Genomic DNA, 13,516 nt, shown 5'->3' with positions numbered 1-13,516 from the left:
TCCTCTGAGGTAGCTGTGGACTCGTATGATGTCTCGTTCTTATTACAATAGGCATAGTCGCTTGGCTTGGACCAGCTGAGCCATTTCGCGAGAAGCCCTCTTGGCTAAGGCCGAGTTGTCCGTTTCCGACTCATGGGGTATCCGTAACCGTGCCAGATGGACTCAGGTGCGAGAATTGTTCTGGCATTCTGCTGGTGACATGTCACTTCCAATCTCAAGCTCTTTGGCCGGCTGATACTGAATTTTGTCTGCCAAGAGCGATAACATGGTTATGATAAGGCCCGATTCATGTTCCAGAATTTTCCTATTCTCGTCTGCCACGCCCTGATCTTTCTGACCAACGCCATCTCACGCTGTTTCAGGGGCTGCCACTCTTGAACTCCTAGCTCCTCCGACCTCTCCGCAAGCTTAATTCTTGTAGAGCCTAAGTCCTAGGCGGAAGCGTTCGAGTGATGACACTTGTTGGCTGAAGTGCCTCGCCGGGATCCCTGGCATTTTCTCCCAACCAGTAGTGCTCGCATGTCCTGAACAGCGAACACTTCGAGCTATTTGAGTATTCAAGATCCCAGAGGAACAGTGAAAAGACCATCCAGCACCTTTTTTCGTTACCATGCGGTGCCTTTTCCTTCCCTGGGCCCAATACCATGGTTCATAAGAAGCTTGGTACCGCAAAGTACAGAAACCTAGACGAAGCCTTGACTACAATCAGATCTACCTCGTTGTCCACTACCTGCCGTCAAAGTTCCTTCACGCATTCACGGATAGTTCACGACCCCTAACGCTCTCCTCCTCCAATTAAGATGTCGACGACAGCTTCCGACGCGTAGGCCGAATTTGAACGAATCGGCCGCGACGTAATTTTCCCCCTTCGTCGGCCTCGGAACTGGAAGCGCATGTTCATGCGCTTCTCTAAGCAAAACCGGAAAAGACTATTGCAGGATCTGGCAGTAGTTGCAAGGAAACCGTATGAGAAATCCGTGGTTAAAGTGAGTCATTCGCCAGGACGATTATGATCCTCACTCTCTACCGCCATACCCGTTACCAGCGACAGCGAGGGGAGACAGCTCTTAGATGGAGGACAGTGGCCATACAGATATAAGGCACATAGAGAGAGGAGCCAATTTGAGAGAGCGTTTTAGGTAAGTAGGTGGATCTGGACGTGCTTATGAACGAGACTGATGGAACTACAGTGCAACCCTAGACTTGGAAGCTGGCACGATAAGCTGCGAGGATGTGGAGACGTTGATGGGTAATGGAAAAAATAGCACTCTCGAGATAGGGTAAATGCTTCTTCGGGTTCATAGCGATTGGGAGGGGTGGATGCACGGACAAATGCATCTATTGTGGGGGGCAAAGAGGATACAATAATAACGAGATATAGGAGAGAAGTCAGGAGAGAAGTCAGGAGAAACGGAGACAAAAAAACAATTACCTCTTCTCGCCAGTAAGGAACTCATGAAATGTAGAACCTTTCACAGAAGGCTGGCAAGTAGGTTGCGTCCGATACAAAAGTCTTGAGCGTCATGTGCCTATCAAATTGTGTCAAATTGTGTCGTAGAATCTAGGTGTCCTTGCCGCCATCTTCACAAACCTTTCGACTCAACGCCCTTGTCATCCTTCTCTTCAAACAACCTCGCATACTCAGTGCGCTTCAAAGACTTTACAGAAACGCCGCCTCCGTGCCGTCTTCCAGCCATGTCGGGCCTCAGTTTAGCTAATCCCCAGATGTACGTTCTGGTTGCCTCGTCCTTGCGCAATGATCGCACGAGCTGTAGCTGCGATCTTGCCTGCACCGTGCTGACCCCAATCTCTCTTTAGCACTAATCTGCTCATCATACTCGGTATGATGCAGGTATCTAAGAAGATACCCTTCGAAGACCCTCAAGTCCTTATGGGCGTCCGCGTCCTATACGTCGTCTCCAATCTTATCATCTTGGGCATCTACTTCTACATGCAGATGAAGATCAACAAGAAGAAGGGTTAGTCTGGTTTCCTTTGTGCGGCATGTGGAGTGCCCGCTGACATGCTGTGTTGCAAGACCTCACTACCCTCAAATACGTCGAACCACCACCAATGGGCTCAGCCGAAGAGCCCAAGCTCATCACTACGACTGTCCACTCGTACGACTTACAGCAGCTTAAGGGGATGTACAAATCGCAGTTGATGGGGGTAGGAATGATGGGCGTCATGCATCTGTACATGAAGTACACGAACCCGCTGCTGATCCAGTCGATCATCCCGCTCAAGGGCGCATTTGAAGGGAATTTGATGAAAATACATCTGTTTGGGCAACCGGCTGCCGGGGACTTGAAGAGACCGTGGAAGAGCGCAGGTGGCATGATGGGTATGGGTGGTGGAGGGGACCCCAAGGCGGATAAGAAAAGTATTGAGCAGGCGGAGAGAGCTGGAAGTGGGGGTGTCAAGGAAGAGTAGGCTCGGACATTCTTGGGAGACGTTACTTTGCGGACATCACATTTCCGTACTTGCTGTGTAAGACAAAACCGACCATAGAAAACTCGTTAGTTCACTGCTCGCAACCAAATGCGGAAGCTCTGAAACATGGAGATACAGATTGTTGAATAGATCAATATCATACTTTTGTAGGCTGCCCTCCCCACGTAACGCCACTATGCATTCTTTCACTTTCGTTCAACACCTCAATTCTCAAAACTCACATCTTCGAACTGTACCGAAGTCTACGACAGCAGTACACCATACCATGCCATCTGAGGCATCTTCTATCAACCTCGCGCCAGAATGACCGAACGACCTTCAACGCCCCCTCCGCAAACGACGCCCTCCAACCCCGGCGTCCTCCCAAGAGCGCCCCTCACACCAGAGCAAGTCAAGAATATAGTATGCCCCATACTTTCGCCATCTATTCTACCCAGCCTGCTGACCGGCCAACTCAGGAAATCAACCGCTTGAAAGCCAAAGCCCTCCGCACCCAACGCGAATCCGAAGCCCGCAACAACAGCGACGCCCCCACCTCCCTCAAACGCTCCTCCAGCAACCTCACCTCCAGCAACCTCGCCGCCGGCCAAAAACGCCCCTACTCCTCCACCACAGCCGGCGTCACTTCCACGCTACGAGATGCTCGAAGTACCACACCGGCCGCGAAGCCCGGCGGCTTTCGCCCCCTGGACGACATCCAGCCGGCGAGGAACTTTACAAAGTTCGTCGAGTATGACTTCAGTAAGATGACGGATACGAAAGGGGGCTTCTTGACGGTGGAAGATGACCCGCACAACAAAGCGTTGCACGCGCTGAAAGCGGGTGAGAAGCCGGCGCACATGACGATGAAGGAGTGGGAGCGCCACCAACTTCTGCGGTCGCTCCGGGAGCAGAAAGCCGGGCCGTTCGAGCCGGGCTTGAGCGTGCTGTCGAAGGGGGCGCGGGAGGGGAGCGACAAAAAATGCAGGGAGTGCGGGAGCCTGGAGATCGATTGGAAGTGGGAAGAGGTGCTGCACTGCGCCGTGTGCAACGCGTGCAAGGAGAAGTTTCCGGAGAAATACAGCTTGCTGACGAAGACGGAGGCGAGGGAGGATTATCTGTTGACGGATCCGGAACTGAAGGATGAGGAGTTGCTGCCTCATCTCGAGCGTCCGAATCCGCATAAGAGTACGTGGAATAATATGATGCTCTATCTGCGCTATCAGGTTGAGGAGTACGCTTTCAGCGATAGGAAGTGGGGTGGTGGGGACAAGTTGGATGAAGAGTTTGAGAAGAGGGAGGGGGAGAAGAAGAGGAGGAAGGAGGGGAAGTTCAGGGCCAAGTTGCAGGAGTTGAAGAAGAAGACGAGGGTGGAGGCTTATAGGCGGGGGAGGAGGGGTGATGGCGGAGGGGAGTTTGGGGACGAGGTGGGGAGGGGTGGGAAACATACGCATGTTTGGGGGAGGCCGGTCGAGGGGGATGAAGGGGTCGGAACGAAGACGTGCGTGGAGTGTGGGATGGAGGTTGAGGAATTGGAATTCTAGTGGGGGAGGCGTGCTCGATAGAGCGCGAGAAACTACAATATATAAATGTACCTAGTCAGACTACATAACTAGCACTCTAGAGCACTAGAGACAGCTCCCTAGTCATGATCCCGCATACCATAATACCCATACGCTACAACCACGTCGAAATCCTGCTTGTCGAAATAAGATGCTCGAAAATTGGCGCCATAGTATTGCACGCATACCCAGCTTGAGTTCGAGCAGAGATAGTGCAGATCGAATGAAGCGTACACGTTAGGATCGAACCCTTCGGATCCAAGAGCACAGATGGTGGCGGCATCACATGGGTTGAGTGTGCCGGGGTATGTTCTGTAGTGCTCCAGGTTAGCGAGTACTACTTCGAAATACGTAGACGAATAGGGGCCACCCTGCACGTACGAGTAGATAGGCGGGTAAAGAGGATCGACATTGCCAGGATTGTTTGTATTTTCGATGTAGCATTGGCCGGAGTGATACTGCTCGTAACCGTTGAACTTCGTACAAGCAGCCGTTGGAGTGGGATAGGAGCATGTGGCGCAGGTGCTGTAAGACGTAGTGTGAGCAGCGGTGCTTGTTGGCGGTTTTGAGCTTGACGGGGATGTTTTCGATGCGGAGGGGCTTGAACCTGAGCTTAAGATCCTAGTGCTGGAGCTTTTTCCCGTACTCGAGGATGTAGACCTTTTTCTGGATGTTGATATTGTACTGTAGGTATGGATTTGACTTGTCATGCTGGAGCTCAATAGGCTGCTGCTCGTTGGAAGCTCCGCGCTGGATGTCGATGTCGACAAAGATCTGCTTGACAGTATTGATGGCGAGCCACCGGGCAAGGAATTAGACAGAGAATTGACCGAAAAGCTTGATGACGTGGGAACGTCTGTTGTAGTCGATGAACTTGTAACGACACCGGGAGACTCCGACTGAACAGACGATACTGAGCCCGCGGATCCTATCTTAGAGCTTGCAGACGAAGTATTAGGTGGGGGATTCGTGGCTATTGAAATCACGGTTGATTCTGATTTGTGGCAATCTCCGATACAACAGCTGAATCCGATGAGTGCCTAGCTTATTTAGTCGGCTCTGAAGGGGAGGCATACCAGACAGTCTGTGCGAACGTGGGGTCAGCAGCTTGTAGGTAAGAGAGCAATATGCATCGATCGCTTCCGCTGGCACACGTCGGATCGCCGACTTGTATCGGACTTTCAGAAGAGAGATTGGAACAGTATGCCTGAGCAGGAGGAAAGGCACTGAGTTGGAGATAAGGTTCATATGCTGCCGTTGAGCATATGGGAGGTGTATTACGAAAATCCATGGTTGGCTGTGGGGGAGAGAGGAAGAAGCACAGAACACCTCTAGGCTTGCTAGTACGTTGTAGCCTCTGCAATGAGAATTGAGAAGATATGAGAAAAGAAGGGAGTACTACTTAGGCGTCGAGAGATGTATTAGAGGTGTAACCATGGTCGAGATTCTCATGACCTATCCGAGGTATTTTACTGAAGTCGCAGTTAGAAGCATTCCCAACAATGGGTTTCAGTAACGAGCCACGCCATCCGCTAAACAATCAAGCTGCGTGCTTGTGTACTCTCGAAAAGTAGGGTAGCTGAGCTTGAATAAAGCCCCCAAGACCCCAAGAATAGACCCCGGTCCTACGGGTCGGGGCGTGCTCTCTAGTGACCGAGCTCAAACCCTGGAAGGGAAGAACGAACGTCACTCGTCCCATTGGATGGCCCATTCCTCAACGTTGGCCGTTTTAGAGAAGGCACGAGCCTCCCAATTCCAGAGGACTTAAATTTCACACAAAATCGTATTACCAACCCACCTTTTAGCCAGTTTTGACCCTCACGGCAGCCTGAGATCTCGAGCGATATAGCGGAAAGAGTCCTTAACCAGAATGCAGGAACAATGCTCTGGGTCAAGGCTCAGGTCAAGAGGCTCCTCCAATTCCATCCATACAGTTCTCAAGGTTATTAAGATGCGCGGGACATTGCCAGGCCCATGGCGGGTGCAATGAGATGGGGAGGACCAGAACTCGGCGCCACCTGAGATCATAACCAAACCTGCTGTGATCATGGCAGGCTTGTGAGACACCGGGACACTCCACAATCGCAGTGCCTCTGCTTATCGTCTGTTTCTAGACACGGTCACCTTAGCTGAGCCTTATCATCTCCCCACCTCGACCATAATTACATCAGTGGGTGGGGAGCGCAGAGGCCGCTCATGCTCCCACAAAGGTGAAGTAGTCAAGCGATTGGCGATAGAAGCGGATTGCTGATCCGGCTGCCCCAAATCAGCTACGGCGAGTATATTCGCAGTCACAGACATCATACTCTCCAAGCCAGCCCCCAGCCCTATTATTGAAAACCACACGCTGTCTCCCGTGGAATCGTACATGTAATAGAAGACAGCCCCTCGCAGCTTTGCACTATTCACGGCAGCTAGCGGATCTCAGGTCTTGTATTCCTGAGGCGCGAATGTTCGCTGTTTCAATAGGCTCAAATCCTATCCTGTGTAATCCGGGAAGCTGGAGTGCATGCAACTCGGGAAACTTGTTACCTTGAGACATATTTGCCTATCAGTACACCTTCGCAGTCTATGATGTATCAACTAATTGCTGTCTCTTATCCAAACCACTACCGCTCCCACAGATTTTTTGATGAACCTACAACAATATGGACCTTCAGTGACACTCGTCATGCTAAGCATCGAGGTTTCAATGTGCCACATCAACGTAACCTCTTACCAGCCGCCCCCACATGTGTCGAGTGACTTGACAGCAAATCGGAGCGAGGATTTCAAACGACTCTCACATGCGCAGGGTAAACTTTTTCCTTCGTTGCGTATTATTTAGCCGTTCGAATCGCTCAGTGGTGGTCCCTTTCAGCCATCTGGCGATCATTCGACTTGCGGCCGCGTTTCGAGCCATGCCCCCCAAAAGCTTCCTGATTGCGAATGAAGAGGACGGGGACATCAGGCTCGGGATATTCCACGATAATATTTAACAAAAAATTTGTTGCGACTGCTGAGACCATACCGTCCAAGGAAACCGAGCTCTCTGCCGCATTGCTAAATGGGCATCTCACAAGTGCAGGTGTCGCTCCTCAGCTTGAACTCGATAAACTAGGCCCTGGATCTTGTGCGCTGATAGTCGCGAAGCCGATTGTCAGTCTTTGAAAATTTGGTCAGGGGGTGAGGATGTCATGAAAGTGGGCCTGGAGATCTGGAATCAGGGTAGTTGCGTTCAAGACACTAGGTAGGCTTTTAGTGAAGACGGAGATGTCAGTGAAATGAATGTCTTTGAATACCTTCTGGAATAGCATCGTCTCTAAGCGACTGCTTACAGCCAGTACAACCCGTATAATGATCACGCGATCATTTATTTTCAGGATGTCAGCGGCTCTTTCACAATTTCCTATATATTCAGTGATCAGCCAGTTAGAGCGAAAAGTATGACCCTTATCGTCTTCCAAGAGCAGGAAGACATTGCTATAGATCATGGCTTATAACTTGATATTTGAAGTGTATTAGTCGACACAAGCACAAAAACACGGGATCGCTCAGCCCTACCATGCTTGGCGCGACGGATCTGCTGCCAAGTGGGAACATCGACTTCGCCGCCAGCAGGCCGTTGATGATCCCACCCGTTACCACCGTTAAGAACCGTTAACACCTTATCACTGCTAAAGGCCATTCATTTGATATTTAAGATAGATCCTCGGGGTATGAATCACACCTATCTCCTTACCGTCGTTCACACCAAATCCGTATCTCCAAACAAGAGCTTCAGATTCACAGCTCGCGACTATACCAGCTCAATCCGTGAAAGCTTGTTGAACAAAAAGCCAACCCAGATCCGTCGGTTGTGTTTAGGTATACGGTAATGATTGTGCGGCCGTGAGAACCTAGGAGACAATGGCATGGCAGAACTCCGCTGGCATGGGGGGCAGCGGAGGGAGTGCCGGTGGTGGGAGCGAGGCAGGTAATAGTGGAGGTCAGCCTCAAGGCACAGAGTATACATTACAAGGTAAGCACACGTCATGATACGAGCGTCGTCACCTGTGGACGATTCAAACTTCTCCGCTGACCCATCTTTCATTACAGGGGTAATGCGCTTCCTACAAACTGAATGGCATAGACACGAGCGTGAACGGAATGCCTGGCAAATTGAAAGAGCGGAGATGAAGTCGCGAATAGGAAAGCTCGAGGGCGACGGGAGGACAAACAAGCGACTACGGGAATCAATGGACAAACACATCAGGCTTCTGGAGCATGCCCTCAAAAAGGAGAGGGAAAAAGCCAAATCTCCGCAATCTGGGACGCAACCAGAGGACAAGAAAGAGGAGATTCAGGCCACGAAGCAGAACGTCAGGCCGACCTCTAAGGGTAGGCCATCTCTCGCCACTCTCTAATTCCTGGTAGCTAACAAAACCCGCGATCTCTAGGCAAACCTCACAACTCCTTCCTCGACCTCGAACCCGAAGATCAATCCTCTCCAAGTCTCAGACACGAATCGGAAAGAGATAGGTCACGGTTGTACCTTGGCAAATGCATCGAAGAGGTCTCGTACCACGTCTTATCGTTCAACGGCCAGCAGCAATATAGCGAAGAGCCGGAGCAAGCACTTCAGAATCACCAATACGCCAACGATCAACAACCACAGAGGTCTTTAGAGGAGGTGTATGTCCAGCAAAGACAAAAGCAGCTACCGACAAATTACGGATCATTAGGACCATCGCCTCTACCTAATCATCAACCTCCACCCGTCCCTCGAGTCTCTGATATTCCAGCACTCTCTCGCACCTCACAGCCACCAGAACAGGCATCCTACATGAGTCGAAGTCTGCCGGAACGACAAGCGCAACAGCAAAACCCGCCTCTTACCGCTATCGATCGGTCAAATCAACCTCGGTCAGAATACGGCTTCCCTAATCGTGATCGCGATGAGCAAGTTGAAAAGGTGGCACATAGCTATGATTCATTTGGCCGACCTATACCACCTCGCGAAGAAGAGGAGAACGCCAAAACATCAGAAGAGCCGGAGGTTGCGGATGCAGATGGGTGGAATTTTGACGACCCTGCAGAGCCTCCTCTTACTGAAGACCGGCCTGCGCCAGAGCAACCATTACCTCAAAGACCTGATACCGACGTCTTCCCAAACGCAAACAACGTTGCATTGAAATCTCCTACGCGCGGGGGGCCTGGTTCGCATAGACGGAAAAGCTCTTTATCGAGAAGGCGGCCGAGCGATGGATCACATGAGCTGAGAGAGCTATCAACGTCGCATACGGGTGGCAGCTTCAGAGGCGATGCTGGCCAGTTCAAGGTTCGCTTCGCACTCAGAGGTCATCTCGACGTCGTGCGATCCGTCATTTTCTCCGGTGGAGGGAGCCCAGCGCAACCTGAGATCTGCACCGCTGGGGATGATGGGACAATCAAGAGGTGGACGGCCGGCAGCAATCCAAACAAGGGAGAAGATCTGGATCTCAAGTGCGATCAAACCCATCGAGGCCATACTGGAGCCGTTCTCTCGCTTGCAGCATCTCCTGTACACCAGCCATTTACAAACGGCGGTAGGGCCCAAGGAGATGGCTGGGTCTTCTCGGGAGGGCAAGACGCTACCGTACGAGTCTGGGAACGGGGCAGGGTTGACCCGAAAGCTACACTGGATGGTCATACAGACGCCGTGTGGACGGTCTGCGTCCTGCCTGGAACTTCTGCATCCATACTTGGAGATCAGTCTACGCATCACGGTGGGCCGGACCGAACGATCATTGCATCCGGTGCCGCGGATGGAACAATACTCATCTGGGCTGTCAGTACACCACCTCAAGCATCATCACCGCATCAAGCGTCGAGAAGGGGTACGGGGGGTAGTCGAAGAGCAAATTCGGTATCGGCAGGCTCCAACTTCCCATCCTCACCACAGCCAAACACCGCTACTTCCAAACCATTTCAATACTCCCTCGTCCACCGGATCGAGAGGCCCGATCACCCATCACCCACATGTATCAGTCCTTTGTCCATATCCGGTGAGACTTTCGTGGTGTCTTATGCTGACGCTTCCATTCTCGTCTACAACACCCGCACAGCAGAAGAGATGGTCGGCATGGCGAGTCTGGAAACGTATGACGGGACTGCCAGCACAGGCGTCAATGCGGTAGGCGCTACGACTGTGGGTCTGGAGGGCACCATGAGCTTTGACTCTGGAAGAGGGGTATCGGAAGATGAGAGCACGGTTCACGGCCCTACTGGATCGAGCAGCGGTGTTGAAGGCGTGATACTCAGTGGGCACGAAGATCGCTATATCCGATTCTTCGATGCCAACAGCGGTACTGATCCCTTGTTTACACTATGATTACATGCTGATGGATGTAGGTCAATGCACGTACGACATGCTTGCCCACCCCGCCGCCATCTCTGCGCTCTCCCTCTCACCCTCGGGTGCGGAACTTGTCTCTGCCGGTCACGATGCTAGTCTCCGATTTTGGTCGCTGGAGAAAAGATCTTGCGCACAAGAAATCACGAGCCACCGGCTCATGCGCGGCGAAGGCATCTGCAGTGTTGTGTGGAGTCAGGACGGCAGGTGGGTGGTCAGTGGAGGAGGCGATGGTGTTGTGAAGGTGTTTTCCAGGTCCAATGGGGACCAAAGCAGGCAGGTATAGTTCTGCCAAGGTCCGATGCCCGACAGTACTCTGTGGCTCTGATTGTTCGTTTCTTGTACCCCTCTTTACCGTCTCCGTGGGAGACGGTTTCTCGCAGGACTTTGGATGTGACTTGTCACGTTCACCGCGGAGCACAGCACGCATATGCATTTAATACCAACTGGACGTGTGTATGATGGCATTTCGAGCAAGATTTCATTTGTTCGATTCGTGATCCTGTTCTTTACCAGAGGAAACATATTTAGTATTGGCATGATGCAGTACCGTGATCCTCGTCCACTTGATTCCGCATTGATTTTGCCCTTTCTATCCATGGAGTTGGCCTATTCCCATTTGCGTCCCGCAAGCAGCCCGAAGCACGACTCACTACCTACCATGACCTCGCTGTCGCCACGTCGATGGCATGATGGCCTTCCTCATTAGGCTTGGTTGGATCTCTGGCTGGCTAGACCGAATGGATACTAGATAGGCGAGGGCCTAGACTTGGCGTTGGATGTGGGGTCTTTAGGGTTTGGTCCCACTCCAGCAACTCCCAGAATCCCAACTCTGCTTCTTGATGTGGGGTTGAATAATACAGTGAATAATACAGTAATAATGATAAGAAGATGTCCAGATTCAATTTCTGGTGAGTGTTCATGTATCTCCCATCAAGAAGCAAGGAATACTACGAGTACTCTACTCTACTCTACTCTACTCTGCTTCATCTAATCTAGATTACTCTCCTCCTTCCTCTTCATCTTTTTCCCCACCCTTTCCTTACCTTCCGCCTGTCCTTGCTTCGATTAACACTACAACAGGATGCTCCCACAGACCCTCCTCCCCTTCGCCCTCCTCCTTCCCCTCACCACAGCTGCAGAAACAGTCCTCGGCCTCTACATCTTCTCCCGCCATGGTGACCGCACATCAAAAGCATGGCCTCCCACCAAGCTCACAAACTTGGGGTACAACGAAATCTTCTCCTCCGGGACCTGGTTCCGCGAGAACTACATCAACGGCTCCTCCCCCATCAATGGCATCGAACCGAATAACGTCAAGCTATCCCAGATCGCTGCCTCGGCGCCTCTCGATAATGTCCTTATGACTTCCGCCCAAGGCTTCTTACAGGGACTCTATCCTCCTGTTGGCGCGACGCTGGGAAGCCAGACTCTGGGCAATGGCACTGTCGTGGCAGCGCCGCTGAATGGATACCAACTCATCCCCATCCAGACAGTCACCACCGGTACGGGGAGTGAGAACGACGCTTGGCTACAGGGTGCGAGCAACTGCGCAGATGCGGAGATCAGCTCAAACAACTACCTCACGTCGCCTGAATATCTGGCTCTCCTGAACAGTACCCAAGCTTTCTACAGCAACATCCTCCCAACCATCAACACCACTTTCAACGCCAGCCAGGCCAATTTCGCAAACGCTTACTCAAGTAACATTCCCCTTCCTCCGACCCCATCCTCCCCGCTCCCCTCCCCACGCTGACAAACTCCACCCTAGTCTTCGACCACCTCAACGTCGCCGCAATCCACAACGCCACCATCCCCTCCTCCAACCTCCTCACCCCCGACGCCCTCCTCCAAATCCGCACCCTGGCCGACACCCACGAGTTCAACCTCGCCTACAACGCCTCGGACCCCATCCGCGCCGTCGCCGGCGCCACCCTCGCCGCCCAAATCGTCACCGCCCTCAACGCGACCGTCGCCTCCAACGGCACCGCCGCCCCCGTCACCCTCCAACTCGGCGCCTACGGCCCCTTCCAGTCCTTCTTCGGCCTCGCGGACCTGCCCTCCCTCGGCCCCGACTGGGTCGGCATCCCGGACTACGCGTCCACGATGACGTTCGAACTCTTCACCGACGCGCCGCCCTCGCCCTTCCCCGCCGCCGACGACCTCCGGGTCCGCTTCCTCTGGCGCAACGGCACCGCGGGCGGCGCCGGCGCCCCGACGCCGTACCCGCTCTTCGGGCAGCAGGACTTGACGCTCGCTTGGACCGATTTCGTGTCCGGGATGGATAAATTCGCCATCGGTTCGCAGGCCGATTGGTGCACGGCGTGCGGGAATTCGACGGGCGCGTGCGCTTCCTCCTCCTCGACGCTCACGTCGCCTTCGTCGGGCGGGAAGGACGGCGGTGGCGGTGGTGGTGGTGGTGGGGTCAGCAGGCCTGTCGCGGGCGTCATCGGCGCCATGGTTACGCTGGCTGTGGTTCTGGGCGTTGAAGGGTTGATCATGTTAGTGGCGGGGTTGAGGTTGGTGGGGAAGAGGAGATTGGGGGCTGGGGCGAGGGAGGGGGCGGTGAGGCCGAAGGCTTGATGGGTGGGTGTGAGGGTTGGAATGGGGACGGTTGTGGTGGGAAGGGAGATCGGATCTGCGTGAGGAGGAGAGGAGAGGAGAGGAGAGGAGAGGAGGGAAGAAAAGAAAAGAAGCATGAATGATGAAACGCGTCTCACACGCAGTCCAAGAAAGAACGACTGCTTGCATGATTGAATGAGCCATGATACTCCACATCATTCACGTCAGCGCTGTGAGCTCGATGAGTTGTTCACACGTGTATGAGAAAAGTTCCTCGACACCCACTCAATCGTACGTCATATCAAAAACGCTTCCAGTGTCCCACGGCGTGAAATGGTGTATACGAAAGGGAACTACCTACCTAGCTAACATTCTCAAATCCACATTACCTTACAGACGTCTCCGAGCGAGCAGCATTCCACAAATAGACCGGGCAGACGACGAAAGGGATTAGCCGGTGTACTGTTACTAGCAAGGTATGTATGTATATCGGATGCACAAAGGCTTGATCTCATCCCATTCAACACCTACCTTTTCCTCTCTACTCTCCCTGCCAACTCCAGGGATTCCGTAGGCCGATATGCGCCATATTTGACACGTCGGAAGC

The 13,516-nt window shown here is 52.8% G+C and overlaps 4 protein-coding genes across 4 annotated transcripts; all 4 read left to right on the top strand.

Moving 5' to 3' along the window:
- Positions 1–1,695: 1,695 nt before the first annotated feature.
- On the top strand, positions 1,696–2,433 carry HO133_003871 (uncharacterized protein; the record flags this gene model as incomplete). Its single annotated transcript, XM_037294793.1, has 3 exons — positions 1,696–1,727; positions 1,819–1,979; positions 2,039–2,433. The coding sequence occupies 3 exons, from the start codon at positions 1,696–1,698 to the stop codon at positions 2,431–2,433; spliced, it is 588 nt and encodes a 195-aa protein (XP_037149481.1).
- A 324-nt stretch (positions 2,434–2,757) lies between these two features.
- HO133_003870 (uncharacterized protein) lies at positions 2,758–3,977 on the top strand (the record flags this gene model as incomplete). Its single annotated transcript, XM_037294792.1, has 2 exons — positions 2,758–2,856; positions 2,913–3,977. The coding sequence occupies 2 exons, from the start codon at positions 2,758–2,760 to the stop codon at positions 3,975–3,977; spliced, it is 1,164 nt and encodes a 387-aa protein (XP_037149480.1).
- A 288-nt stretch (positions 3,978–4,265) lies between these two features.
- On the top strand, positions 4,266–4,898 carry HO133_003869 (uncharacterized protein; the record flags this gene model as incomplete). Its single annotated transcript, XM_037294791.1, has 2 exons — positions 4,266–4,300; positions 4,721–4,898. The coding sequence occupies 2 exons, from the start codon at positions 4,266–4,268 to the stop codon at positions 4,896–4,898; spliced, it is 213 nt and encodes a 70-aa protein (XP_037149479.1).
- A 2,985-nt stretch (positions 4,899–7,883) lies between these two features.
- Positions 7,884–12,930, top strand: HO133_003868 (uncharacterized protein; the record flags this gene model as incomplete). Its single annotated transcript, XM_037294790.1, has 6 exons — positions 7,884–7,995; positions 8,073–8,354; positions 8,414–10,300; positions 10,347–10,627; positions 11,444–12,050; positions 12,119–12,930. 6 exons carry the CDS (start codon positions 7,884–7,886, stop codon positions 12,928–12,930), a joined length of 3,981 nt encoding a protein of 1,326 aa, XP_037149478.1.
- Between the last annotated feature and the right edge of the window lie 586 nt (positions 12,931–13,516).

Source organism: Letharia lupina (assembly GCF_014066315.1).
Source record: "Letharia lupina isolate WasteWater1 chromosome Unknown contig_18, whole genome shotgun sequence".
NCBI classification, from domain to species: domain Eukaryota; kingdom Fungi; phylum Ascomycota; class Lecanoromycetes; order Lecanorales; family Parmeliaceae; genus Letharia; species Letharia lupina.
This window is presented reverse-complemented; position numbering and strand designations above follow the sequence as displayed.